Below are 27,696 nucleotides of genomic sequence, written 5' to 3'. Positions count from 1 at the left end.
AGGATATGGTGAGATATGTTTTCTGACTTCGACTGGCTGAAAGGAAAAGGAATTGTGGCGCATGTTTGTTTGTGATGGAGCTCTCTGGTGTTGAGTTTGTTGATTAGGCAATCGAGGAACGGGGGTTGGAGCTCTGGGGACGTCCTGAAGGTGGCTTCCTGCAATAGCAGATGGATTTGCAGCGATGGGACGAAACGATCGTAAGGACCCCGCAGTGCTTGCAGCGACTCGCAGTGATTCAGATCCTTCCCCAATTGCTGACTTGCTGCTCCAATCGGCTTTGGTAATCTTGGCTCGTTTCCTGCCTGGCGGACCGTCATCACCGTCTGTGCCTTCTTCGTACCCAGAGGTATTCCCTCCCACAGATTCAGCTTTGGAGGCACGTGGCTTTCTGGTCCTCTTTATGGCAGTTCTCGTTGCTGGTCGTCCTGGTTTTTTCGCCGCTCCAGTTGTCGTCTTATTGGGTTGTCTCTCAGATGTGTCTACTGCAACATCTTCCTGAGATGTAGGCTCTGCTAGGGGCTGGTGTTGCAAGCTCGGGCTGAGTAATTGATTGACCACTTCCATGCTGGTTCCATCCCTCTGATGATGGTTCTGGGAAGGATTTATGTTTGGTAAAGGTGTAGCTTTGCCTGCGAGTTGGGCTAGGTTAGGATTTGACTGGACAAACGACAGCCATTCGTTAGGATCTAGGCCCAGCGGCGCAACCTTGCTCAAATCTCTGTATTTTTCCATAGCACTGATGTATTCGCTTTGCAATACCGTTGGTACGGGAACAAGACGTAGTTTAACCTCCAAAGTCTCCTTAACCCCGTTTGAGAAAAGCCCCAAGATATTTTTACAGACGCGCCCAGTGATAAGCTTGTTCGATTGATGAGCTGGGCCGTCCGGAGTTGGCGAAGCAGCAGACAAAGCCCACGAGAGCATGCCCTGTCCTACCAGAGGATTGTCGTATTCCGAAAAATCGTACGCGTACACGGTATAATCCTGGCCTAGTCTCGCGACGAGTTCCGGACTGCACTGAACAATGGCTTGGATACACGTCTTCAATTCGATAACGCCAATCGAGGTCGTCTCGTCCATCGCAACTGTTTGTATTTCTAGTACGTGGGGCCATCGTGCCAGGCAATTGGTTTTGTTCTGGTCGTCAAATGTATAAAGAACCTTGACTGTAAACGGGGTTGTGATTAGCGGTGACGAGTCCAATATCGGATACTTCTGTGTACATACGTCTCATCTTCCTCACACATACTCCATCTTCGTTGCCGCCGGTGGTTTCGCCCGTTGCAGAGTCCTGCGAGCCCTTGGTCCGCTGTGAAGAGGGACCTTGGGACATTGCTGGGGACGACATCTGAGCCTCTCCTGGCAAACATACCAAAGAGGTAATTTTGAATATGAAAGAGCGTGACGAGGACTTCTATCGTATGGGCCGTGAAGTCATCGAAGGTTTGTAGAGGAGTGGAGCGGTCGAGGTGGTCAAGGCGGAAAAGTACTTGGAATTATGGTGGCCGGGTAGGTTTGAATCGCGTCTCGCGAAGTATCTACGCGTTGAGAATGGAGGCGGAACCGCGACCGAAATCAGATTTCCCGGAAGTATCGTCAAGTGGAGAAAACGCTAGAAACAAAAGAAAGTCGTCAATTTGTCTATAGAGTAGATTAAATAAAACAAATCTGCACGTTATTCACTGTTGAAAGGTTGAAGGTCGTCATGGAAGGATGTACAGAGTGAATGTTGACCATAGGTGAATTGTGCCAATCAAATGCGACGTAGCGAAGCAAGGAGCGTCGCTAGCGCCCGGAATGGAACAACCTTCTGCCGAGCGATATGTGTCGCGCAAGGATTTGGTTCGGCTCAGTTCAGTGAGATAAGTAAGGGACAAGGCAGCACACCAAAAGGGACGCAACAAAAAGTTCTTTGAGCGGGGTCGTAGCTCTTTATATATTTTTCGCCTACAGAAGTCCTCTTGATATCGCGCTTAAATCTGTGACTCCGCTACAATAACGCTGATACGCCACACGAAAGCAATTGGGTCACATGACGCCATCCTTTCGCAACGACTTTTGAGGTTCTGTCCAAGAGCAAGAATTATGTGATGTTCCCGTCACACCGCAAACCGTGGAGTCGCCACATTCTTATATCTTACACTATCTCACAACTTATCAACAACGCTTCTCACTTGATTCACGCATCCGCAACTCGCGATGGCTGCTGTCCCCATATTACCTTGCCATTTGATGCATAAGTCTTTCGGTCAATTATGTCTGTCAAGACCTCGTGCACACCTTGCTTCCCGCGTGTCTTCTGCACAAAGTGGTCGATGACCTGCTTCGTGCTCAAGGTATTCTGTTCCACTAAGGCCTGCACTGCGCTCTCTTGTGGAAGGCCATACACGAAGGGATATGTTCGATAATCGCCGTCGGTCAGCAGTGCCAAGGGCTGGCCTTCAGTCTCGAAAAATGGGTCGACCAGATCGGTGCCTAAGCGCTTCTGGGCCCTGTCGAAGGCCTGGAGGTCCTTGTATTCCCATTGTGGCTTGCCATCTTTTCGGATGAGAAGCGCAGAAACCCCTTCAGTGAAGTCATTGTGCTTCATGAACTTTGAAGCCATTTGATGTTCACGCTGGAAGGCTTCTTTGATTGACCACCTCTTGCCAAGCTTCATCTGACGGAAGGTCACATTCACAGAAGTCGGTGATCGTTTCTCCAACGTTTCCAGCGTTCGTTGGTGCCAATTATCATCATTCTTATTCGCCACACTTCGACGGAGCTCAAAAAGAATATCGTCTACCGTTTTCGCCTCGTCCCCAAAAATCCGATCAATGGTGTTACGTAATCTTCCTTTGATGAGCATCGGTTGGTCGTGTGGCAGTCCAGTGGTATATTCCTCGATCGTGGTATCAATAAGATCAAGACGTTGCTGCATTGTGTCCCAATCATTGAAGCGAAGCTCTGCAAGACGTCTCTCAAGAGCTGGTAAGGATGAAGAGTGTATATAATGTGTCGCAATACCGGAATAGTATACATTGACGCCTTTTAATTTGTCGCTCGTCAAGGCAAGATAAGTACCCATCCCTCCAGGCATCCGTGGCAAAAAGAACGAGGCTCCGACATCTGGGAAGAATCCTATTGTCGTTTCAGGCATAGCGAATACTGTTCTCTCCGTAGCTATCCGGAACGGAGCATGTATGCTCAGTCCAACACCACCACCCATGGTCACACCGTCCATCACCGCCACATAGGGCTTCTTGTAGGTCGCAATAAGGTGATCGAGTTTGTATTCGAGTCCGAAATAATCCGCCGATCGCTGTTGGCCTTCAGGGCCTTCCTTGTTGTCCTTTGCGAGCTGTGCAACATCCCCTCCCGCGCAAAATGCCTTCTCTCCTACACCTTTAATGAGCACCACATTTGCCATATCAGACTTCGCCCATTCCTGTAATCGAGGAAGTATCTTCCGTATCATAGATCCATTGAGAGAGTGGAGCTTCTTCGGCCGATTGAGCTCGATTGTGCGCAAACCAAATATGGTATCGAATAATACATCTTCCTTTTCGTCTTCTGGAAGCTCTTTTATCACTTCTTGCTCACTGTGTCGTCTGTCCAAACCGCTAGCTTCAGTTGCCATCTACCAGATATCAGCATATTCCAGTGGTTCCCGATTGTTGCTACTTACCTGCGCTTTGCCTGCAAAAGCAGGATGGATGACTTTCGCTCTCAGTGGCATTGGAACGGCACTTTTGAAGCCACAGCAGCGCGCCGCCGAACCCGCACGAAAAGACTTTGCAAACATCAAGCTGGAAAGAAAGACTAAGAGCACATACAAATAGGAAAACAATCAGTATGTCCGGCTACAAAGAGATGGGGTAAATAGCGCCAGTCAAAATCGCGAGAGGTTGCCTCGGGCTGTTTTTTTCGGCCTCAGTCGGCCTATCCACGGCAATGCGACTGGGGAGCAAATAAGGTTGGCGCTAACCGTTTTGAGAGCTATCGCGATTTGATTCTGGACGACAATCCACAAGGCGATCGCAGCGCATCCAACTCTTCAGCCTTGTTTTCTTGTTTCGAGACTTCCCGAGCTTTTCTAGTATTCCGAATACTCTGGGTAATACGATTTGGATTAAAAAAAAGATCTACCGTCACAGCTGCCCATCATCAGCATACATACGACCAATTAAAAAAAGTCAAGTTTGTGTTAGAGGTCAACATATAACACCATGGCGGACGCAGCAAAGATCACGTATGAACACTTCCTGCTGGTGGCTATTATTTTGAAATACTGACAATGTCAACAGGGAACTTCTGTCCAAACCTCGCTCCGAGCTCACGTTCGCATTACCCTTCCCTTACCCACGCACACCAAGCTAATATATACTTAGGGAATTCGAGATTGCACAGCTCGAAGAGCATGAATTTACCTCGGGCCCTCTTTCCATCCTCCAAACTGCCGTTCGATCGCATGCGCAGGTCCTCATTTCCTGCAGAAACAACCGCAAATTACTTGCGCGGGTGAAGGCTTTCGATAGGCATTGCAATATGGTCCTGGAGAACGTGAAGGAAATGTGGACGGAAACTCCAAGAAACAGTGCAGGAAAGAAGGGAAGGCCAGTAAACAAGGATAGATTTATCAGCAAGATGTGAGTGTGAAGTGTTCGCAGTGGAAGCTTCGCGATTAGGATCGAGTGCACAGCATACGGTGTAGCCCAGTTGCTAACTTCTAGCAGGTTCCTGCGCGGAGACTCAGTCATTCTAGTTTTGCTGAGCTGAACCCATTAACATGGAAAACTGGTCCGGTATAGCCAGGCAAAGACTAGCAAATTCGACTATTATATCTACTACCACCACGGCGTTCAAAAAAAGGGCCAATATGATACCATGTTGTCACAAAATTACACAGGCATTTTGCGTGAGTCTGGGCAGTGGTTCGTCTTTGAAAGATTGAGCTGTATTTTCTGGGTAGCATTGATGTCTTTGCCTCACAAAATGATTAGGGCATAAGACGGCAAGGGCTTCGGCGTCGAATAATAGGATCTGCAGCCTCCAAAAAATTTCTTCACTTTACTTTTGCATCTTTAAATTTTCTGCACCGTAGGTTCTCGATTGCTTGCTTCTGTGTTCTAGCAGGAAGCGCCTGGCTTTTTGTAATTTTATGATTTGTTTTTCCATTTCTTACGTTTCGTATCCGTTACTACACGTACGACACGGAGTAGGATGCATTACGAAGTTTGCATGTCTTCCTTTAGTCACAATCCTAACAAAGGCTTAAAGTTACACTGTCTTCCAGGTCAGGATATGATCCAAAGAACGAAGCTTTGGCTTGCACATTTCCAGCAAGTTTTTCTCATTATTTTGCATCTGACGTCTATTTACTTCCATGTTTTGCAACTTTACAATTCAGTTTTATAACAGTCTTAAACACAGTGTAATGTTCCATCAGCGTGAGTGTGACACTCTTTTCCAGCCGTCTCTTGAGCCAAAGTAGCTGACGATGTCGTAGCCGGGACTTGAACAACTCTCGTTGGGTTGATGGATGTGGTCGAGGCAGGAGCGGCCGTTGCTGTTGTGCTAGACGTCGTGCTCTCAGTCATGCTTGAGCTTGAGCTCGAACTTGCAGCGCCATGCCCGTGTCCATCATCTTCCTTTTCAACTGGCTTACCCAAACATCCCTCGCCCGGGACAGCAATGTCGTATGCATAAGCCTCGATGGCGAAGTACGAAAGAGTTGCACTGTTGCTAGCAGCTAGGGTATAATTCTCTCCAGCAGCCAGCTCAACACAGCCATGATATCCGTCAGCATGGTGTTCAACGAGACCCTCGCCAACGATGTCTGTATGGTATAGTCTGTGCATCAAATCTCCAGCCCAGTAGTTGGATGTTCGACCCGTGGCCACGTCAAAGCCGCGAGCGCACATGGCTGCGAGTGGCCAACGGGTGGTGTAGGAGAGTTCGCAAATTACGGTCTCTGAGGTTGCGTTTGAACCTCGCCAGTGGCCTGCCCAATCTAAAACTTCTTGTGAGTACATCGCGTATTAATCTGGAGTCTTTGTGACTAACTGTCTTGGGTGGCACAGTTCTGATCTGGGTCATCGCAGCGGAACAGTACACCAGCACGGTTTGCGGTTGCGATTTTATCATACCAACCAAGGACTGGGCCGGTTGGACCGGCACCGAAATATTTCTTAAAGAGTTCGGAGTTGTTTCCGTGGACCAGGACTTGAGTTGTTAGTATTTGGACTAGACACGGACTTTCAAATACTTACTGTGCTCTTTCGCATGCTGGGCTATTAGTACAGCTTCTTGGAGGCCTTGATAGATCTCAGCACGCTCAGAGGTATTGCAAGAGCTATGGATGGGAAATTCTGAGACGTATCCAGATATCCAATCATATGCTGTAGCCACCGGCTCTTGAATGGATCCGGCATCGAATGAGAGGGGTGTTGCTCTCTCAAGTACTGGCAGTGCTGCGGCAAATATTGGCGACACAAAAAGCCCAATGAGCACAGTAATGGGAACCATTTTGACTTGATTTTGGAGAAAGGGATCTTGGTAAGTAGCAAGTGGCTCGATAAATGAGATACGCGATGAACGGCAGCTCAAGTGACCCTTATATACTTCAATATACAATGCTGCTCACCTTCTCTCAATATATTTTCTGCCTCTTCTTTAGACTAAGCTAATAGGACGTGACAGTGGCGTCTATCCTACCTCATCCCATACTGGTACATCGACAAATCAGTTTCCAAGATTCCAGAAAATTTTGCCCGGGCCAAGGTCTTGGAACTCCACGAGATTTCTAAATCACACTGTGTAGTGTATGGACAAGCAGCTGAGACTGTACGGAAGTGGACATCAGGCTTTCTGCGGCCGGAGCTATCAGGTACGCGGCCTCTATTGTTTATGCCAAGGGTAAATTCCACGATGGGCAAATAGGCGAAGCCGACCTTGAGTTTCCAAGGAGTGGGAGTAGATGCCGCGGTTGCGACTTCGAACGAAGCTTGGGTTGGCTCCGGGTAGTAGGTCCCTTCATAGCTGTCGCGCTTCAAGCGAGCTGCTAAACTTTCCATATCCGCAACATTATTCCCTACCAGCAGCATTTGCCAACAGTACCTAGGTATTGCTCGCAAAAAGTAGCAAATGCATCAGGATCTGATTGCGTGGTGCAAATAACTACAAGGCGCATTCAACCGAGATCTCTCGGTTTTCGGACGAGCAGCGGTATCCAACAGAACGCTAGAAACTTGCCCGTGGATCTCATTACATCTCAATCACCTTGTTGCCCGAGGTCAACATGGTTTCTCTGTTCTTAGTTCGAGTCCGCAGTCATCCAGATGCAGCATTTATTTTTCCCAACCTTCCCACCTACCCATCCAGGTGCTCACTCCACCCCCATCAAGGTATGGCCAAGCACTTTCCTCCCACTTCTTCAAAACCTTGACTCTCCAATAGCTTGGTATGACACTTTTGAACCCGATATTCCCTCACATGTTGGCTTCTTGTATCGCCACGCTGAAGATGCTTCGTGTTGATCTCCTGGGATGCCGCCGACGGGTTGGTTGCCAAGCGCGCGGTATGCTTGTGACAGATTGAACAAAAACCTAGCAATAGTCGAGCCTCAAACAATCACAGCATCTGTTTTCAATTCTTTAAAAGACAGCAGAGGAAGGGTCGCGCTCGTCGATACCAACAAGTATTGTTATCTTGCCAGTCGCAAAAAAAGGCCCATCAGTCTTTCCAGAATGTTCATTCGAACCGTACTTGTCGCTATACTTGCTCTAGACATCAAAGCGCAAATCACGCTTACAGGATGTCACTTACACGACGGACAAGAGTGAGATCAATTACACTTAGATTTGTTGGCAAAATGCTTACCTCATGCTAGAGTCTGTCTTCTGCCCGGAGGAGCAGAAACGACCATAGGCTCACCTGATGGTGTAGCATTGGAGACAACCATTCCAACATCTACAGCACCTCCAACGGTTGCTGCTAGCACCACAACTTCCGCGCAAACGACTGCTATAACGGGTTGCCATATGCACGAAACCACGCAGTAAGTGGCGACACATTCTGCCGACGCCCTACTAACCATTCTAGATTTTGTGTCAAGGGTAATGGCGAAGAAGTACGAGTGCTTGTAACAGCGACCGGAAATACACCTCTACCGACTGCTTACACCGGGTGCCATTCACGTGACACTGAAATGTGAGTATAGTGCCCCGTCGTACTTATTGATTCTCACAAATTGAAGGTTCTGCATGACTCCAGATGGACAGGAGGTTGAAGTTGTTGCGGAGAGTGCCGAAGCATCTGATGAACACTCTGAACATTCGGAGCACTCAGATGGAGAAAATTGCCACTTCCATGCTGGCGTTGAGTAAGTCTTTCCTCTCTGTTAAATTGATTTAAGCTTGATTTGACTTTGACGCAAGACATTGCGTTGGCGGTTCCACCGCGAGCTGCGAAAGAAAGGAAAGAGACTACAATATTAATCTTCGAGTTGGACTCTTGTTTGTGATTCTTGCTACTAGCGGTTTTGGTATGTACTTGTCTACCAATTCCTTTTGTCCGATTTTCTAATATATACAAGCCGTTTATGCGCCGATGCTTTTGAAGAAGCTCCTGAAAGTCGACGTTTCGGGCATGATATTTACCATAATCAAACAATTTGGCACGGGTGTGATTATTGCGACAGGATTTGTCCACGTGAGTAATTGTACCAAGGCCTGCTGTGCGAGGTATGCTAATTCCCAAAGCTCCTTACGCATGCAGAACTCATGTTCGGTAACGAGTGCCTTGGTGAACTCAAGTACGAAGCTACTGCAACATCAATTGCAATGGCTGGCGCTTTCCTCGCCTTCTTGGTCGATTATGTATCTCATCGTCTCGCACACTGGCGACGCTCAAAAACAACAGTCTCCGAAATAGAACACCATGATTCTGCGCCCGGAACCCCAGATAAAATGGAAGGGATTCTATCCTCTCCACCCCTAGCAAACATATCAAACCATCACCACAACCATGCGTTCGGAACACCCGCCAACGATGCGACCTCAGTACTAGTGCTGGAAGCTGGGATTATTTTCCATTCCCTCTTACTGGGTATCACACTTGTAGTTGCTGGAGACTCGGTGTTCATCACGCTCTTTGTCGTCGTCGTTTTTCATCAAATGTTTGAAGGTCTAGCGCTCGGCGCTCGCATTGCTGCCATCGACACGACTACCTCTTCCCGTCTGAGGAATACAAAGTTTCTGTTCCTGCCTCTGGCTTTCGCTTTAGTAACGCCAACTGGTATGGCTATCGGTATTGGAGTTCTCAACACTTTCAACGGCAATGATCCTAGCACCATCGTTGCTCTGGGTACACTTGACAGTTTGAGCGCAGGTATATTACTATGGGTTGGGTTTGTGGATATGTGGGCTGGAGATTGGTTGTTTGGAGAGTGAGTATATCTCGAAATCGATTTGGTGTTATTCCCTGTCAAGCAGACGCTAACTTGGTAAATAGTTTGAGGGAAGCTTCACTTTTGAAAACCCTGGGTGCACTCATAGCTTTGATAACTGGGATGATTTTGATGGGACTCTTGGGTAAATGGGCATGATCAGTGTTATTTCCAAAAAAACGGATCAAGGCACCACAGTGTGTGTTAGAATCCTGGACGGTTCTTCCTTGTCTAGATTGACGATATTTTCTAACTAAAAGCTAGAATATCTCAGCCTGTTTGACTAAATATCCAGATTACCTCTATCGGCAGGGGGAGTTGCATTAGTTGAAACAGATGTGCCAAAGGTTCCTAGGCCATTTCCTATGGTTTCTGTGTTAGAGGGTGTCTCGTCGCTTTTACAACGCACAGGTAGGATGTGAGTTGTAACACTTGGCTGACAAACTTGTAACGTCTGTCCTCCATTATACCATTCAGATAGCTCTCTCCGATTGTTTCTTATATAGAGTAGTCAGTCCCGGACAATAGCATCGGCTACTAGATATGTGGGCGGAATTCTAGATATTATCTCTTGGGTTTAACACTCGCAGGAATCAAAATGCCCAAATGACAGAAAAGTCTGGAAATTTTACGAATAAATTTGGTGAGAGCTGCAAATCAATTTGATGTTTCAAGTCCAATGATGATTCAGTTGTAGTTCATAAAACATTGACATTTCTTTTGCTACTTCCAATTGAATAATACGAGTTACGACTGCGAACTAGTAATATGTTTAAGAGTTTTATGGAGGCCCTGTGGTAAGCTTATTGGATATGGAATCAACCCCCAGTGTGCTAATACTGGATCAACAAGTCATTCAAAATCAATAGAAGCAAAATCTCGGAACACTTCTTCGAGGTCCGGCTCAAAGCCAGACACTCAATGAAAAATTTCCAGTTTTGAACTTAATCTGTAATAAACACCCATTAGCTTACGCTAAGTGGACTTTTTGAGTAGTGGGTGACAAAGGAAAGTTGTGTCGATCGAAGACCAATCACTACTACCCTCAAAGGACAGAGAGCAAACAGCCTTCTCCCCAGTCGCTCGAGCAGAAATGACAGAGAGCAGACAGCCTTCTCCCCAGTTGCTCGAGCAGGCAAATGGGATGAGCACTTGCTCGGACACGGGGAAGGAAAGGAGTAAACAAAAGAAAACATTAAAAGGGGCTTACAAGTCTTGATTATTGAAGTCACTTAAGGCAGAGATGGCGAATTGTTGAAGATGTTTATTGCTGATGAAAAAAGGAGAGTCTGAAGGTCGAGGGGGACGACTGTTATATACGAAATCAATGAGAATGCCAAGCAAAATCTGATCGGAATCGAGATATGAAAAGAGGATGGATGGCATCACTCTAAAAGATGGGTTGTAACTTTGGTTTACAAGTCTGAGGATCTTCAGAGATCTTCAGCCATTGTGGATCAGTTCCATACGGCTCAAAGGAGGAAGTGCAAATACTTCAAGTACTTAGACTTATGTGAGCAGATCGGCGTGATGCTACCGCACAATCAAGTTTGACTGATCCATTTTGGCTGAGAATGAACCTTAGTGAATTCATTCTCAGCCAAAATGAATCCAGGTACGCTTCGAAAATGCGTCCTACAACCCTTGGAGATGGGCCAACTCCCGAATGAATAACGGTAGATCTTCAATGCCTTACAATTATCCACATGACAGTATGAGGCACTCTTGTGTGCGGTATCAGTCTGGTGACTCCAAATCGATACTATATGAGTGAAATGATACGATGAAATCTCTTGTATCATTGAGTGCAATTTGAACAGACCCATTTTGACTGAGAACGAACTTTGTCTGAGAATTATTTACTATATTAAAACAATCTAGTAACTGAAACCGACGAATTATCAAATCTAATTTAGACGGATCCATTTTGGCTGAAAATGCACTTGGACTGGAAATGAGCCTTATCGAGTTCATTCTCAGCCAAAATGGATTCCCGTGGCTTCGCAAGATGGAGGGAAAGCTCCGACGCTAAGTTCATGGGACTAAAAGTCGATGGAAGACTTTGTGGTTACATGTGTTTGAAATTACAATGCAACGTATGACAGCACTAGTTGATGAGATCGGATATTGTTTTGGTCAAAACATTACAGCTCTGGTATCATCTGAAACTATTTTCTACTCAAAATTCCAATAGAGCAGCAGAATCACTGGCGGACTTTCGGCTCGCCGATGATGTGTACATGTTCGCTATTTCCAAATGACTTTGCCCCCGATGAAAAATGCGCTTCAACCCCACCACGTCCCATTTTGGGTGACAGTTGATTCGCTCGAAATAAAGTACTTCACTTGCACCGCATCAGCTTCGGAACCACTCAAGGCTCCTCACATTGGTCACTTTTGATCAAGAACCGGAGCTAGTAAAATCAACTGCCGGAGCTATGTAGAATCGACTATCCAAGCATCAGTTTGAAAAGTTTATTTCCATTTTATCTGTTGGAGGATCCATATTTGGGTACAGGCGGAGTCCAATCAGTGCTTTTAACCCGTCAAACACCAGCAACAGAGCCATTTTGGAGCTTGTGTAATGGACTAGCAAGGACTAGACTCCAGAAGAACATCAACATTCAACAAGAGGGGTAGTATCCCACTCTATACTGAAAACCTGAGGTTTCAACTCATCGCCGATTTGGTAATATAGAATTTCGTTATCCGTCGCTCCTCCCCTCTCTGTTTGATGATTTTCAAGTCGCCATCGATTCATACATTACAATCAATTAATTTTCTCATTCAATTCCAATAATTCAAGTCCGCTTCTTTCTTCTCTTACCAACATGTCTCGAATCAACAAAGTATTTTCAACTCATTGCTATTGAGTTTTCTCACTGCTGATGAACAATTTAGCGCAAAAATCACAATAACCATCGCCTTCCTCTCGTAAGTGCCTCTTCCTTTCTGAGTGATTCTCATTGCTAATCTATACAGAACCAATATCTGAAGCAGAAGCAACTTCGGTTGCAGAGAGAAGAGGAAGCCGCTTGGAGTGTCAGTCTTCTTCTACTTTTGTGTTTTGCGATGATGCTAACAAATACCTCAGGCCGCTGCTGCAAAGCAGCTCAAAGAAGAAGAACGGGCCGGCGAGGTCAGGTCTCTCGTAAGTTGATTTCCTGAGAACAATTGACGAAATGTCTGATATTTCGTCAACTTGTTTGAATCAATATGTGGGTTCAATTACTGAGTTTTATCAGTTCGACCTCCTCGCCGCGACCGAAAAAGTTGCAGCTGAGATCGCTGCTTCCGCTGCCGCTGGCCTTGCCGCGGCTCTTGCTGCTACCCCATCCCTGATAACGACGAGGATGAAGAGATGATATAATTTTGGGGTTTGGGGTATTTTGGGTTTTGGATTGTGTTTTGTTTGCTTTTATTTTAATTACATCTTTCTTTCTCCTCATATGACTGTCCTGATTGTTCTCGCCGTGACTAAGCATTGGAGCTCGCTTAATTCAGGGGCAGCATTTTCCAGTGCTATTGAGTAGAGCGAGGATTAAGTAAACAAGAACCCTTAATTACATCTTGTGTTCAAACTTCCATGGTTCTTATTTAGGTGATTATTTAGAAGGGAATAATGAAACAAACACGACATCATGGGGATTGAATCAATCACGTGACTGCATTTGGTTTACCTTCCAGCTTTTCAAAAATATACTCTATACATGTTGAGACTAGTCACATGTAGAACAAAGTATCAGGAGTCAAAATACAATACTTAATGGATTAATTGAACGAAATATCGTGTATTTCGTCTATTGTTGTCAGTTAATTTAACACTTGCTTAACATTTTCATCGCGTGATTAGATTCTATGAGTAACTAGATTTTGTTCCCCATTACTGTCGACATTGTCGGTACTGTTATTAAGTAAACTTGAGTATACAACTTTGACATGAGTCGGATTCCTTGCATATACATATCGCAGTATCTGAACGGTTGAGTCGCCTGATATTATCTACCATAATTTGGTCGGCGTTTTTACTCAAGCGAAGAGGCCACCCAAAACATAAAATGTACACGTCCAACAGCCTTAATCTTTCTCTTTTACTAAGATTTTCTTCAAATACGTTTCCGTGGTTCCATAAAACAATGAAAGCACCAAAGCATATTCTAACATGTCGCCGACAAAAAAGGATCGAAACTATTGAAAGTTTCAGATGTATCAATACTAAATAGTCGTGGTTGAATTTTGAGGGCAAATTATAAAAGCCTCTCACTGTGACACTCGAGCTTCTTCGCCTAATATATATGTCTCCCTTGATCGGATTTAGTTCTTTTTCGGATTCAATGACAACAGTACATTTGGTGACAAAACTCAACCTCTCAAAAAGTTTGTAATCTATCCTTCGCAATTTCAACATTCAATATATCGTATCGTTTACCTTCTTGAAGACCTAACCAGTAAACACCAAACACATCACAGAAAAAAATCCCAAAAAATTTATGGGTGATCACTTAACACCCTGTTTTTGGGGGGCGGGGCGATCACTTAACGCCCTTCCACCCCCCCCAGGTTTTGGAGGCGAGGCGATCACTTAACGCCCTTCCACCTCCAGGTTGACCCGGACCTTATTTTTTTTTTTTAAGTGATAGTGGTTCTTGAGGTTTTGTGGGGATCTAAGGTTGTGATTTTTTTTCCCAACCGTGGTTGGTTGAGACAAATATGTCCTTTGAAATATATAACCGATTGGTTAATGGAAAAATGATCTTTTTGATTTATAAACCATTGATTGGTTAGTGTAAAAATCGTTGTTTAGAGATATAAACCATTGAGTTTAGTGCTGGTTTAAGGGGGAAAATCGGCAAAATTGGGGGAGAGCGGGACTCTCTGATTGGATAGTCGGCTCAATAATATTTAGTGAATTCTAGTACTTCAGTATCTACTGATGTGATCAACTATTTGATACTCTCCTCTATGTTCTCTCGTTATTCCCAAATCAAGACTAAAGATCAAGAGCTTTATACCCTCTTTTGCAACTTTGCGTCAACCTTTTGGTTTTTGACTCCTTAATGACGGAATTTCCCCGAGCAGGTAGAACAAGAAGCCATAATTCTTTCACGATCACTGTATCATGTAGAGAAATCAACTTAATTACTATAAGTAGTTCGAGTTCTACAAACCATCACACTTCATTTTCCAGTTTTTTGAACGCAAACAAAATGTCTAGTACACATTTGTCGCCGCGAATTCGAAAATGTGATTTACACGAGGCAAATCAGTACTTCGAGCATATTGTGTAAGTCTAACGTGGCGTGTACTAGTAATAGACTGACCGCTACAGCTGTGGCATCTTTGCCATATCGCTCGCAATCTCATTATATAGGAGAAGCCAGATCTGGCTTCCCTTCTTACGCAGTGTAATCCTGATCGGCTTCGGAGGATGTACCTGAACCGTATCTTGACGGACCCTAGACTCGTTCTACAGAAATCTAGTTCCAATCTTTTCCTAGACCTAGATATTGAAGGTATATTGTTAATCATGTTACTCGACGATAAAATGTGCCAAGACCTTCGAAAGTGCCTCTGAACGGATCTCAAAAATCCTAAAAGTTGCCTTACTAGCACGACGCTCGATTTCATTGTCATTTAAATATTAAAGGTTACAAAGATTTCTAGTCAAAGATATATTTCCAAACCAAACGTCGATTTCATCATTGACGGGAGTATAAAATTCTCCAAGAAGCTCAGACCGCAGGTTTGAGTAAAGCCTACTAGGCTACTGATATAGATCCTCACATCACGAAACCCAACCCATCGGCCTTCAAACCCTTCTGGTTTCCCCTATCAACAGAAGTCAAGTGACATCCACGACACGATTTCAAAATCGGCAGCAAGCTTCGTTTCGGTGACAAAACCAGGTACAATACTTTCACTACTTAAATTTTTAACGTACAATAACACACTTATCTTTCACACAATTCGCAGTCATCCATTATCACTTCAGACCCCTCTACTGAGTCTGGCAAGGTCACATCAAAGGAAAAGTTTCAGTGGTTCATTGTCGTAAAAGCCTGGGGTGTTTTCAAGTGCTTTCATTTGTTTTAGAGTACAACGTTCCTGGGAACGAGGTTGGTGAGATATTTTAATCGTGTTTCCACCAGAGACGTTTCTACTCCACTTCAAAAACCAAAGAAGACCTTCGAAAGCTCTTTTCTACTGATACAGACAGAGTCTTTGACGACCGAACGACCACCAAAGTTATTCCCACTTCTTCACACCAATTCTCATCTCAGAATCCCGCAAATCCATATTTCCACTCCCCTGAAAAATTCAATTTTCGTAACCGGGCAGGCTTAACCCATCTTATCTACTCACTCCATTTATGCACATTTCTCAAAACCCCCATGTTGCACACACAAGACACACACATACAGAGCGAGACAGAGAGAGACAGAGAGATTTTGGCTGGACAGCTTTCTACAACAGGAGAGCTATTCGGTAGAATCTGGACTCATGTGAGTAAATAATTATAAATTTTCCTCATGTACCTGATTGTTATTTAGTTCTAGGTATACAGGAGAAGGAGCGGGAAAATGTGTTGGGTAAAGTTGGCAGTCGCGACTCATTTGACTGAAAACATGGTATGCTTACCACACTCCTCCCAAATCAAATGATCTCAAGTACATGGTCGGTTCATCTCCAAATCGAATAGAGTTCATTATTCTATCCAAGCAACAATATTCTTTCGAACATCGTCTCACAATTACACGAATTGACAATTGCTTCATGTAAGGGCACGAAGAACCCTAAAGGCGAGCTCAATACCCGAACATGATCAACAGATCATCCAGGTAAGGAACAATAGAACCCACCATCTGATTCAAATCGGCAGCAACTAAATTTTCGGTGACAACACCCTCTCCAATCCCAGATACGACACACAACCTTCATCACTTTCCCACATTCGCCCATCAATCTAACACATCCATTCTCGCTGTACCGTAGACCACGCAAAAACATAACTGCAGACCACATACTGCACACAAACAATGATTGGCAAGTTGTGTTTCTTTTCAAGATACCAAGAGGGGAATCCCCACACCCGAAGTATTTAAAAAAGCAAGTTCCCTCGGCGATGTTAAGTCCCGACATGAACTCACACAACCAGAATCCCATCTTGAGAGTTCAAGGATATGTTTGAAGAACATGTAAATCTTTATTACACAATATATACAGACGAAAACCCCTCCATATCCACGTCTCCATCCACATCTAAAGTTCCACTACTTTTCAAAGCTGCCCTGCAAATTTATAAAGCATTTTGACACCTTCCCCACCCCAAATTTACATTCAACCCCCCATATTCCCAATCCCAAACCACGCTAACAGATGCTCAATCCCATATTACGGGCAAAAATTCATGAAAATCAATAAAATTCTCAAACATCATACTTCACTTTAGGAACTCGCGCGACCTGGACCTCCATTTCCAGGCCCATAACCACCAGCCCTCGGCGGCGGCGGCACTGAGGCAGAACTACCAGCTTGCTGCACGACCGCCGGCGCGCTGGCCATAGGATGCAAATTTGTCTGCGGATTCTGTGTGTACTGCGCATACTGCGTGCTCTGAGACTGTGGTGGATACATACTATATTGCGCTGGTGGTTGGGCGTATGTATCCAGCGGCCCTGTGGATCGAGTTGAATGGATACCCAGTTCCGCTTCTTCGTCTAGGAGGTCATTGGCTCCGAAGCTAGAGGTGTATGCTTGAGGAGAGGTGACGGAGATGTTGGGCTGACTTTGAGTGTCGACTACAGGAATGTGGTCGCCTGCTCGTCTGCGGCCGCGTGTGGATTTGCGCTTCATGAGTCCATCTTTGAGTTGACTGATTTCGGAGTCTCGTTTGCGGTCTTCGATGTCGTCGCCGAGGGTTTGATCATCTCGCGAGCTGGTCCAACTACTATTTGTGCCGTGTGCTGCATCGTCTAATGGGTTACGGGCGTTCATATTCTCTGCTGCTTCTTTATCGTGGTCGACTTCCTCACCCTTTGGTGCGGTAGGCACCAGTCTCTTTGCTTCTTTTGCTGCCTTGGCTTTATCTCGAGCTTCGGTTGCCCATGTATCTGTGATTGCAACACTATATCCAGGATTTGTAGGTCCTCCTAGAGCCTCTCCACCACCACCTGGTGCATAAATCGGTACTTTTCGAAGAGCGAGAACAAGTGCGCACATGAACTTGGAACGCCGAGCAGCACGGACAGTCTCATTATGCCAATTTGATTTGTGTCGGATTTCGATTTTCAATACAAGCTTGTCCATATTGCCTACTCCAGCAGCTTCGAGGGTGAAATCAGGTTGAAAATCGCGAGAGTTGTCTGGATGGCGAACGAAGCTTTCCATTTCTGTTCGCAGAAGTTCGATATCCTCTAGCGACGTATCGAACGATACTGCCACTTCAAGTTGTTCCTTCATTGCCTTCGAACGAGTAACATTTTCGACCCACAGATTGTTGAGTACAATGTTTGGGACCTGAACCATCTTCATGTTGTCGATGCGTTTAAAGAGTGTGTACAAGAGTGAAATCTGCTCAACCACGAGATGTTCGACATTTGGACCGACAATATCTACTCGATCTCCAACATCAAATGGATGCTTGACGAAAAGGAAGATACAACTACCAAGGAATTCTTGAGTGGTAGCGGCGAAAACGAACGATAAAGAAAGTAGAGTAGTACCAGCCGTAGCAAGAGTAGTAACGAAGTTTGCGTTTTGGAATGCAACTGAAAAGTGTTAGCGGTGGTCAACGCCGAAATATGAGCGACTTACCAAAGATAAAAATGATGATAACCGTCAAGACGACAACAAGGATACTATCCAATACTCCAATCGCCTGACCAACATCATGCATACTTGCAGCGATAGATTTTCGGTCACGTCCAATTTCAACGACTTTGAGTATCATCTCTTCCAAACTAATATCCCCGTTTCCGTCGCCATCCAAAGAGTGAAATGCTTCTTGTGCTTCGTCGCGTCGAGAAGGACCGAGAACTTCCTCGAGATCATCCTCGAAGAGCGAATCGCGACCTTCAACAACGAAGGACATCCAGAGTCGCCGAGCCAATGCTTCAGAAGATCTTGTCTTTTCCAAAGCTTCAACGACAACCGAATGTGCCGCGGTTGGGTTAAGGATTTGCTTTCCAGTGATTTCCGATGCGATATTTCCAAAAACCGAAGTAACCTTGTCACCAATGCGTCCAATATCGCCAAGAACCTTCAGGGGTGTGGCAGATCCGGAGCGACGATGGCCATTCTTGGATAGGACGGCCTCGATAGAATCGTTGATGATATAATCCTCCTCTCTAAATTCCGGGCAGTAAGTAGGAAAAAGTGTCCGTGAAGCGTCGTACAACAGGCCAAGAAGATGAATGCTATGTTTGGATTCCTTAATCCTTTGGTCGAAAGAACGTCGATGGTAATTTATACTAATGAATTGAATGACTGCCTTTTCTACCAGTAGAAGGACAGTCGCGACAAGTGCCGGGACTAAGAGATTTCGAACAACATCTTGCCAATGTGCTTTTGTTCCACCGGCACGACCATTGATAGAGTCAGTGGTTAAAGCAGTGAAAGTGACCAGAGACGTGACAGCCCATCCCACGAGACTGAGCTCAATTTCTAGAGCTTTCAAAACGAGTGCGTATTTTCTGGTTCCCGAACTGACGACTCCGCATAAAGCGATAAAGATACTAGGGACGATCTTCGAGAATAATTTCGAGACCCAAAGCGAAAGCCAAACAATATTCAACCAGAGGAAAAATAGGTATGCCCTCATTTTTGTAGTCCCAAGAAGCTTATCTCGATTCTCTGGCAGGCCAAAGATAATAGTTGGAATTGCCAGCACGATACTGACAGGCAAAATGTAGACGAAGTATCGAGTAATGATGGAAAAATTGACAATTTTGTTGTAGAATCGCCCGATTTTATTGACTGAGACCTCCTCGCCATCTGTGCCTCTCCGCAGAGGTTGAATCGCCTTGGGATCTTTCCGTCTGCCCGCGATGGGATTTTTGTGTTTGAAGAAGCCTTTCTTTTCAGAATTTAATGTCGTCGTCTGCGATAATTCCTGTGGCAGATCGGTTCCTTCTCCCTGCCTCCTCGCTCCTCCTTGTGAAGACTGCGATCGTCGTGGCATACTGCCTAGGGGGATATCCATGGTGTCGTTGTTATTATTCGCAATAGGTTGGAAACCTCGCCGTGAAAAATCGTTGGGTGAGGAAATGGGTGATCGTGGAGAACGTAATGACATTGAAGGTCGGAATGGCAGTACAAATGTGGAAAGTAGGACCCGAGTGGATGTATTCTAGCGATCGACCGAAGGTGAGAGGTATGACTCGGTAGGAATGACGATGATACAGCAGTTATACGAATGCCGCTCCGCTGGCTCTCCGAGGGCCACTGCCGTGGAGGCTGTATTGATGGTCGTGGGTATGGAACGAAGCGTCTCCAAAGCACCAGCTGTGAAGTGAAAATTTGGAATGTTGTAAGAAGAATGGTTGAGTAAAATCGAGTATTTGGTGAAATTGAAGCCTTGTATATAATAGGAGATAGTTGAAATCGTTATTGTTTATATCTATAATCGTTGGTCGTCAAGAACTGTTGGTCCGCATCGAGCGTTCTTTCTCCCAACACGCTTACGTTTGGTGGAAAGATGATGCTTTCTTCTCCACAAGCTAAGAAAAGCTAGAAGCGCAGAACACGAGGCCCGGCAGACTAAGAGAATGAAGCCAATGCCAGAATGTTGGCTACGCAAAAGTAAAAAGAAAAACGCAGAAAGAAAACTAGCGATATCCTCGAAATACAACAATGTTGGTGTTGTCAAAGGAGAAAAGAAAATTGTGAGTAAAGCTGGAGTCGACGGAGTATTCAATTCCCACAATCCTGCCCCTGCGGCGAAATGTTCGCCTGCTCCTGCAGTCACAATCTGCGCAGGGGCGGCTGGGCGGTTCCGATCAGACCCCTGGATTTAGCGTTCCTGTCAGGGACCGAAATCGCCAAAAAGAATACGAAACAGACGCCACGGGTCACTGCAATCCACCACTTCAGCCTGTAAAATGCCAACAATCCGCGGCTCACATGCCAAGAGTACGCGGCAATGACCCGTGAAGATCTCCGATTGGGAACTCCTAGAAGATCAAGTTTCACGATTTGCAAGGGGCTGAGACATCCAGAACGGGTTGGAGATGACGGAGTGGTGGTTTTTCACATTGCATAGAGATTGCGATGGAGATTGCGAAGATTGGAATTGACTTTGTGATTTTCTTTAATTCGTTGATATGAGTAGTAAGACGAGTAGGCTAGGAATTTATTATGTCGTTTTTACATGAATTGAGCCAACACAATCGGTTGTTGGCATACGGAGTACTGCGCCATTGCCGGTAAGATCCCTCGGTTCCGTCCAGTTGAAGGTGCCGATAACCCGTTCGCGTTCTAGTCATACAGTAGTTCAAGGCCTTTTGTATTCCGGAAATGGTTTCTTTTTCCCTCGTCCGGTACAGCACCGGACGTCATGTCGAGATCTCAAACATTGTAGCACGGTGGCTCACTGTGTGCAGAAGCACAAGAGGAACTTAAATCGTTGAGCTGTGTCCCTCGAGGTAACCTTTTGTTGCAACTGTTATGTCGACAACCCACCTATCGGTGTGATTTCCATGCTTGATTTGCAATTCGATGCCTAAAAGTTACCAAACATCACCAGGATGGTAAGTGCCCCGCAAGATCAAGCTTTTGCCAGCTCCTACCAACTTCTATCAATAGATGTAAAGTCTCGTACAGCCACCAGATCTTATGAGCTCATATCCGCAGCGATAAAGACTTCTACTGTCCCTCATACTTGAGAGACATAAGTTGTGTCTGACACGAGAAATATGACTAACAAGCTCGCGAGCAAAAAGATATTTGAGATTAACGTTAAGTCATCTTGTGTAAGTTAGGTACCATAAACCACCAAAACGTCAGAATGATATGATTCTTGCAGTCGACCTACATCAACTGCAGATCACGTCAGATCTCTAATATCAACTCTGATGTACAAATTTCGCATGGTTGAGTAGAAGAACCACCATTTCAGTAACCAAAATGGCAGGCACGCAAAACAAAATGCAAAACACGAAAGAAATATCTTGAGGTATCCGACAAATCAAACAAATAAGCCAACCATCAAACAAACCACAAACAACTTTGCAGAGTAAGGAGAAGTCATACAAGCCCCGCGCCTACTGTGGCGTGGGAAGCTGTGGAAGGATGGAGATGCAGGTATCTGAGGTACAGAACAGAACGCACACGAGATCCAACAGCAGAAAATAACACGTAAGGAATGTGGGAAAGAAATGCAAGAAAGACAGGATCTCAAGATACCATGATTTTATGCGTACGCAAAATGGGAACGATAATAAAATGGATTTGATAAAGCTTGAAGACTTGACTGTGAAGGAAAGCCTAAAAAAAAGTCGATGTTGTGATTGATTGATGCATCAAGTCTGGAAAGTACACAAAACCGGCCCGTACCAGTCACATGACCAGGCTACACTGACTCCGAGCCGGTCCCGACGTCCCGACCCATCACCAAATCATCTCGTCACCAATCCATCAGCAATCCCACTACCGTACCAAATTCAGCCTCAATCCACGGCTCATCCCACAATCCCATCACTCTGTATTCCCATAATGAGCGACGAAATGAAAGTCGATCCTACCAGAGCCAAGGATTTAGTCGGAGCTTTACAAAGCGTCTCGCAGCGAATTGCGAAGAGTGCTGGTGGGAGAAATGTAAGTCACATGACCATGATCCTTCTTGATTTAGTAGATGGAGGATAGAATGATGGGGAATGAGAATGATTTGGTGGAACGGAAACATAGAAAAATCTTTGTGCTGATATTTTTAGGTGAGATTAGTAGCGGTTTCGAAATTAAAACCCGCGACGGATATTTTGGCGTTGTATCAGGATCAAGATGTTAAGCAGGTGCATTTTGGAGAGAATTATGCGCAGGAACTGACGGAGAAGGCGAAGATGTTGCCGAAGGAGATTAAGTGGCATTTTATTGGGGGTTTACAGAGCAGTAAGTTTGTGTTGATGTCTTCAATTTCTTCATGCCTTTTTTTCGGTTCGACCTGCAGTCTGTGTTTTTATTCTCTTTCTCCAATTTCCTTCAAAGTAACATGAAGTTTCCCTTCTAACATCCCACTAGATAAATGCAAACCATTAGCTTCCCAAATCCCCAACCTGTTCTGCGTCTCCTCAATCGACTCCTCCAAAAAAGCCACCCAACTAAACCTGGGCCGCGAGAGCCACCCCGATCTCCCACCTTTAAACGTCCACATCCAACTCAATACCTCCGGCGAAGAATCCAAATCCGGCGTGTCTCCTGGCACTCCAGCGACCGAACTCTGTCAATATATTCTCGATAATTGTCCTTCCCTAAACCTCTTAGGCCTCATGACAATCGGCGCGATTGCGCGAAGTAAGGAAATGAAAGAAGGGGAAGAGAATGAGGATTTTAAGGTTCTGAAAGACGAACGAGATAGATTGGAGAAAGAACTGAAAGGTCTAAAGGGCAAGCTCGAGTTGAGTATGGGTATGAGTGAGGATTTCGAGGGCGCGATTGAGATGGGGAGTGATGAGGTTAGGGTTGGGAGTACGATTTTTGGAGTAAGGCCTAAGAAGGAGGATTTTAAGGTTAAAGGAGAGGTTGAGGAGGAAAAGTCGTGAGTGTTCAACCACGATAATACAAGTCGTATGTTTAGAGCTCAAACTTGTGCTTTTTCTTATACTCTTTGTCTTTCGTTTATCCGTCTGTCGCAGCACTTCCGCCTCGTGCGTCCATAATCTTTTCGGAACTAAAGGCACAGACCCATTAAAAGACTCTGTATATGAGAATTAGACCAACAACTTTTCTTTTCCCGGGTAGCTCTTCGGCGATAGGAGCACGATAGCTTTCGTCGTGTCGGGGTTCATCACGTGACACCCAACTATTTCCACATTCCTCGACGAGGCTTTTTATACAACTCTCGCTTGAAAAGGCTATTTTAAGACATCTTCTAATGCAAGCAGTACATTCCCACTAGTCGCACTTCGTTATGCTTTCAAATGAGACATTCATCAAACTACTCAATATCGCAACAATTGAGGCCGCAAAGCGCAACGAATTATCTTATTATCTTATCACTCATACGAATTCATCAAACAAAGAAAACTGCATCCAGACTCGCTTAACATCCTCATCCCTTTGTTCAGAACGTACATCTACCTGATCTTCTTCCCCAGTCATAATTTCTCACTTTATCACCCGCACCACGATCGTTTCAATCACTCTCAATTTCACATCAACTCCCAAGCCGACTACATAATCAACTTACCACCACAAACTTACAACACACCCAACCGCCAAAATGACAAACTCCTTGATCCGCCAAGCCAAAAAGACTTTAGGCCCAAAAGTCATCGCTTGGGTCAAGAAGAACGCACCGGGCTATATCAAGAAATTCAAGGCCAAGAGGGCTGCTAAGAAGGGAAAGGTGGCTACCAAGGCTCCTGTTGCCCAGGAGGGAGTCCAAGAAGCGGAAGCTGCGCCGGTTGCGCCGGTCGCAACTGTTGTGCGTGAGGAAGGCTTGAATGAGGACGCAACTCCGGCCCCTGTTGCGCAAGAGGCTGGTTTGAATGCAAATTCGCCGGCCGTTACGTCTGTGGCTGTGTAGGGGGTGAGGAGGGGGAGGGGGAGGCTCAATAAGGGTTTGGATGTGTAATGGGTATGAGTTAGGGTGGTTGTCTAGAGGTGAAGAGTTTGGGGTCAATCATGGGTGAAGACCGGCGTTTGGGCGTTGAGATACCAACGTTTTCTAAATTCTGGAGAATGTGTTGCTTCATCTTTGGAGTGGATTGTAATTCTAATGTTGGTGGGATCTTCTTAGCTACAGAGCTGAATTATATCCAACGTAAGCGCTTTACTGGCTCTCACATCTATTTCTTCCTAATTGCCCCTTTCACGCTCTCCAAAATAAATGATCATCTAATTCAAAACCCTCGTCTCTTTGATCCAACCCCATTCTTCTTCACCAAAACAATCACCTCGGGTCCCACGGGTTAAACAACTCTCTTTGCGGTCTACTTTCTTCAACTTGACTACGCTCTTGACCGAAATCTCTCACATCGGAACTCCCATGCTGCGATTGAATCTGGTTGCTACCATTATTCGTTGTCCTTGGAACGGCATGCGCAACCCTAGAAGCGTATCATCAGATCTCTGCAATCCCGTAACTAGAGTGCCATCAGGGAGGAAGATACCTAATCCAACCACTTCTTTAGGTTGAGATCTTGGTCCTTCCCTAATCGGAGCAGGACCGCGATTTTTATTCATCGATCTCTGTCCAAACTGACCCCCTCTACCACCTCGACTACTCTGTCCCCTATCCCTCCCAGTCCCTTCTAAACCACTCGACACTCTCATTCCTCCAAAGCGTTCCTGCAGACTACTCTGTCCCCCTCCCCTTCCACCACCTCTCATCCCCCCAAAACGTTCCTGCAAACTATTCCCACCCCCCGCAAAATGGCCCTTCTCCCTCTGGGGCGTGGGAACCACCTCATAAACAATGTTTCCCATCTTATCACGGCCGATATCCTTCACAAGTTTGAATTTACCGTTGGCATCGCGGATGAAACTGAATTTGTCGTCGGACTTGCTGCCGAAGCCGTCGTCGCGGATGAGACTGCAGGAGTTATTGGGGCCGTTGGTGAGTTTGTAGCTGGGATTTTCGTTGGCGAGTTGGTCGAGGAGGGCGAAGTCGGGTGCGGGTGCTGTGGTTTTATTCATTTTTATCGGTGATAGGTGGGAAATTTTAGAGCTTGAGTGTTTTGGAGTTTTTGCTGTTTGGAACTTGTGTCTGACTGAGGGATGGGTGCTTTCAATGGAACTTTGGATCTATTGAAAAGAAAAAGATATTTACAGTTTTATTTAGTTGGAACAAAGTGAATGCGAGATATTTGCAAGAGCCTCATCGATCTACCTATTGCGCCTGGGTGGCAATTAGTAGAAGACAACAGTGAATATATTCGAGACTATTATTGACCTGAGCAGGTTCCAATAAATAAGGCTTTATGTGACTAATTCTATTACAATGGCAGGTAATTAAGACGTTAAAATTTGAAATTTCCGCTGTTCGGGCTATGCCTGCACAGTCACAGACGAAGAAGTGATCAAGCACTTATTTCTTAAAATACCGTATATACATTTGATGATATAAGTTTGAGTAGTAGCAAGTGATAGTTACTATGAAGTGCATTAAAGATGCACTGTAATCTATAGTCTTGAAACCACAGAATTTTTGCTGTGTTTGAATTCGAAGAAGTCATTTTTGGTATCCCGACAGGGGTGTAATGGCGTGATCAAGTTGAATAATAGATCACAACCCCTGAAACCATCGGTTATGATCTCTCAATACAAGTGAATGAACTTCAAATAGATTGCCAGACGAAAATAGAAAGCTCAAGTAACGTCATCACGGTATCCACGAAAGCTCGCGCCGTTTCGCTTAATCAACTTCTTATTCGGAAGCCCGTCCAAAATCGAAATCAAACTCGAATCCGAACTACGGTAACACGACTAGCAGAAGCAGTTAATATTTCATTGTGAATATTTCATAGGATAAGAAGGATATCCTAATTCACTGCGACTAATTGCACGTGAAATAAGGTGGAGCAGATACTCGGGTATGATCGAAGCTTTGAACAGCTAATACTTCCTTCAAATCTCGAATTTTGCCAACTCTATCCAACCAAACTATCATACACCAGTACTATTTGTGATAGCACTACCAATAAATACGACTTCAACTGCAGCAAACCTGTTTAATTAGCATAATTCAATCAAAAGAATGCTATCTCACTTACGCAGCGGTGGCGGCAAACACATCAATCACATTTGCCTGAGTCCAGAATGACAAAACAAAAGCAAATACTGCGGTGCAGGCAAGCATAGTACCAATCCGCTTTATTGTAGTGTCAATAAAGTATAATCCGAGTATGACGAGACCAGGTATCAGTGAAGCAATGACTGAAGTTGTAACTTTTGCAATCCTCTTTTCTAACGTGGTGGGATAATATCGTGACCCTGTTTCAGAATCAATAACATCAGGCTTCTTCTAGATCAGCTCAACACTTGAAGCTCTTATCATATGAATACATACTACAAAGTGCCGACCCAAAACCCAGTCGTAGATTAAGATAATCCAACTCGAAGACCTTCTCATTAAACCACCTTCTTTTGCTATCAGCGTTATTTGGTCGGCATCGTACTTTTTGACCCAGGCATCTTCCGACTTGGGAAGAAAGTTCCCACCAACTGTTGGATGAGACAACCACTGTCGAAGATGGTCCAAATCGCCTTTCTCCGGTTTGGACGCTTTGGACATTTCAGAGGCCTGTATAAAAGCAGCATCTGTCAATTAGCAGTCGCAATACATGAACTTTGAGTGCTTTACTTACAAAACTCGTCGACTTTTTTAAAGATGCTATCTAGCGCTTCATACTGCAGACTTTCGATAGGGCCACTTTCGCGAAGCTTTCGAAAACTTCGACTGAGTTCTTGACGTTCGTGTGTTGTGGGTTGTTCAGAATCTCCCCTAAGGTCTGCCTCGTACGATGCTTCATACTCTTCGACAAGTTCTAAAAGTTCCGCTTGGAGACTTAAAAGGCGAAGCAAGGTAAGCTCACGAAAGGAGCGAAATATGGCAAGCTCCGGAACTCTATACATCAGATGTGCAAGTTGTGGATAATCTGCTCCCGGCATCGATCCTTGCGGTGATGACATTCTTGTGGACTATCGCGAAAAGTTAGCTACTTGGTATCAAACGATGCAAAGATCCTTCGCAAGTGTTTACTTCAACGAGGCTGTGTGTATTTGTATACCCCGCAGCTTTCTCATACTGTGTACTGATTCAGCTTAGGCGCGACACCTGGGCCAGAAGTTAATTACTATCTAAGCGAACCTATCAGTACACCAGATTTACGACCGAATCGCGGTCGGCGACTACAAAAACAAATCAAAAAGCCACTGGTTATGGGATAGGACCATATGCTAGAGGTTTCATTCCATGTGGTCTCGATGTCTCATTATGCTTGGGCGCTAGGGGAAGCGCCGGGCTCATGATTCCTTTCCTTCCACCTTCTGTCCATCATGCTAGAAGTATAGCCTACACAACAACATTCTGGAATTTTAGGAAGTCCCCA

At 45.1% G+C, this 27,696-nt stretch overlaps 11 protein-coding genes across 11 annotated transcripts; 5 read left to right on the top strand and 6 right to left on the bottom strand.

The window, feature by feature from the left end:
• Positions 1 to 472: 472 nt before the first annotated feature.
• On the bottom strand, positions 473 to 1,336 carry GLAREA_06183 (uncharacterized protein; the record flags this gene model as incomplete). Its single annotated transcript, XM_008081597.1, has 3 exons — positions 473 to 644; positions 971 to 1,169; positions 1,231 to 1,336. 3 exons carry the CDS (start codon positions 1,334 to 1,336, stop codon positions 473 to 475), a joined length of 477 nt encoding a protein of 158 aa, XP_008079788.1.
• An 846-nt stretch (positions 1,337 to 2,182) lies between these two features.
• GLAREA_06182 (ClpP/crotonase) lies at positions 2,183 to 3,721 on the bottom strand (the record flags this gene model as incomplete). The annotated part of the gene is made up of 2 exons (XM_008081596.1): positions 2,183 to 3,622; positions 3,671 to 3,721. 2 exons carry the CDS (start codon positions 3,719 to 3,721, stop codon positions 2,183 to 2,185), a joined length of 1,491 nt encoding a protein of 496 aa, XP_008079787.1.
• A 490-nt stretch (positions 3,722 to 4,211) lies between these two features.
• Positions 4,212 to 4,635, top strand: GLAREA_06181 (Sm-like ribonucleoprotein; the record flags this gene model as incomplete). The annotated part of the gene is made up of 3 exons (XM_008081595.1): positions 4,212 to 4,234; positions 4,290 to 4,322; positions 4,374 to 4,635. 3 exons carry the CDS (start codon positions 4,212 to 4,214, stop codon positions 4,633 to 4,635), a joined length of 318 nt encoding a protein of 105 aa, XP_008079786.1.
• Positions 4,636 to 5,405: 770 nt separating this feature from the next.
• Positions 5,406 to 6,510, bottom strand: GLAREA_06180 (Metalloproteases (zincins), catalytic; the record flags this gene model as incomplete). Its single annotated transcript, XM_008081594.1, has 3 exons — positions 5,406 to 5,995; positions 6,049 to 6,207; positions 6,255 to 6,510. 3 exons carry the CDS (start codon positions 6,508 to 6,510, stop codon positions 5,406 to 5,408), a joined length of 1,005 nt encoding a protein of 334 aa, XP_008079785.1.
• A 1,220-nt stretch (positions 6,511 to 7,730) lies between these two features.
• Positions 7,731 to 9,589, top strand: GLAREA_06179 (uncharacterized protein; the record flags this gene model as incomplete). The annotated part of the gene is made up of 8 exons (XM_008081593.1): positions 7,731 to 7,822; positions 7,874 to 8,041; positions 8,086 to 8,193; positions 8,240 to 8,365; positions 8,421 to 8,527; positions 8,579 to 8,694; positions 8,745 to 9,430; positions 9,496 to 9,589. 8 exons carry the CDS (start codon positions 7,731 to 7,733, stop codon positions 9,587 to 9,589), a joined length of 1,497 nt encoding a protein of 498 aa, XP_008079784.1.
• Positions 9,590 to 12,261: 2,672 nt separating this feature from the next.
• GLAREA_06178 (uncharacterized protein) lies at positions 12,262 to 12,795 on the top strand (the record flags this gene model as incomplete). Its single annotated transcript, XM_008081592.1, has 5 exons — positions 12,262 to 12,279; positions 12,332 to 12,364; positions 12,413 to 12,472; positions 12,525 to 12,581; positions 12,676 to 12,795. 5 exons carry the CDS (start codon positions 12,262 to 12,264, stop codon positions 12,793 to 12,795), a joined length of 288 nt encoding a protein of 95 aa, XP_008079783.1.
• Positions 12,796 to 16,876: 4,081 nt separating this feature from the next.
• GLAREA_06177 (Sm-like ribonucleoprotein) lies at positions 16,877 to 19,631 on the bottom strand (the record flags this gene model as incomplete). The annotated part of the gene is made up of 2 exons (XM_008081591.1): positions 16,877 to 18,198; positions 18,245 to 19,631. The coding sequence occupies 2 exons, from the start codon at positions 19,629 to 19,631 to the stop codon at positions 16,877 to 16,879; spliced, it is 2,709 nt and encodes a 902-aa protein (XP_008079782.1).
• Positions 19,632 to 22,141: 2,510 nt separating this feature from the next.
• Positions 22,142 to 23,184, top strand: GLAREA_06176 (PLP-binding barrel; the record flags this gene model as incomplete). Its single annotated transcript, XM_008081590.1, has 3 exons — positions 22,142 to 22,243; positions 22,360 to 22,534; positions 22,664 to 23,184. 3 exons carry the CDS (start codon positions 22,142 to 22,144, stop codon positions 23,182 to 23,184), a joined length of 798 nt encoding a protein of 265 aa, XP_008079781.1.
• A 680-nt stretch (positions 23,185 to 23,864) lies between these two features.
• On the top strand, positions 23,865 to 24,170 carry GLAREA_06175 (uncharacterized protein; the record flags this gene model as incomplete). Its single annotated transcript, XM_008081589.1, has 1 exon — positions 23,865 to 24,170. The coding sequence occupies one exon, from the start codon at positions 23,865 to 23,867 to the stop codon at positions 24,168 to 24,170; it is 306 nt and encodes a 101-aa protein (XP_008079780.1).
• A 446-nt stretch (positions 24,171 to 24,616) lies between these two features.
• Positions 24,617 to 25,282, bottom strand: GLAREA_06174 (uncharacterized protein; the record flags this gene model as incomplete). Its single annotated transcript, XM_008081588.1, has 1 exon — positions 24,617 to 25,282. One exon carries the CDS (start codon positions 25,280 to 25,282, stop codon positions 24,617 to 24,619), a length of 666 nt encoding a protein of 221 aa, XP_008079779.1.
• Positions 25,283 to 26,251: 969 nt separating this feature from the next.
• Positions 26,252 to 27,277, bottom strand: GLAREA_06173 (uncharacterized protein; the record flags this gene model as incomplete). The annotated part of the gene is made up of 4 exons (XM_008081587.1): positions 26,252 to 26,312; positions 26,359 to 26,603; positions 26,655 to 26,905; positions 26,953 to 27,277. The coding sequence occupies 4 exons, from the start codon at positions 27,275 to 27,277 to the stop codon at positions 26,252 to 26,254; spliced, it is 882 nt and encodes a 293-aa protein (XP_008079778.1).
• Between the last annotated feature and the right edge of the window lie 419 nt (positions 27,278 to 27,696).

The sequence above is a fragment of the Glarea lozoyensis genome (assembly GCF_000409485.1).
Source record: "Glarea lozoyensis ATCC 20868 chromosome Unknown GLAREA15, whole genome shotgun sequence".
Classification (NCBI taxonomy): Eukaryota; Fungi; Ascomycota; class Leotiomycetes; order Helotiales; family Helotiaceae; genus Glarea; species Glarea lozoyensis.
The sequence above is the reverse complement of the archived record's forward strand: the minus strand, read 5'-3'. Positions and strand labels throughout refer to the sequence as shown.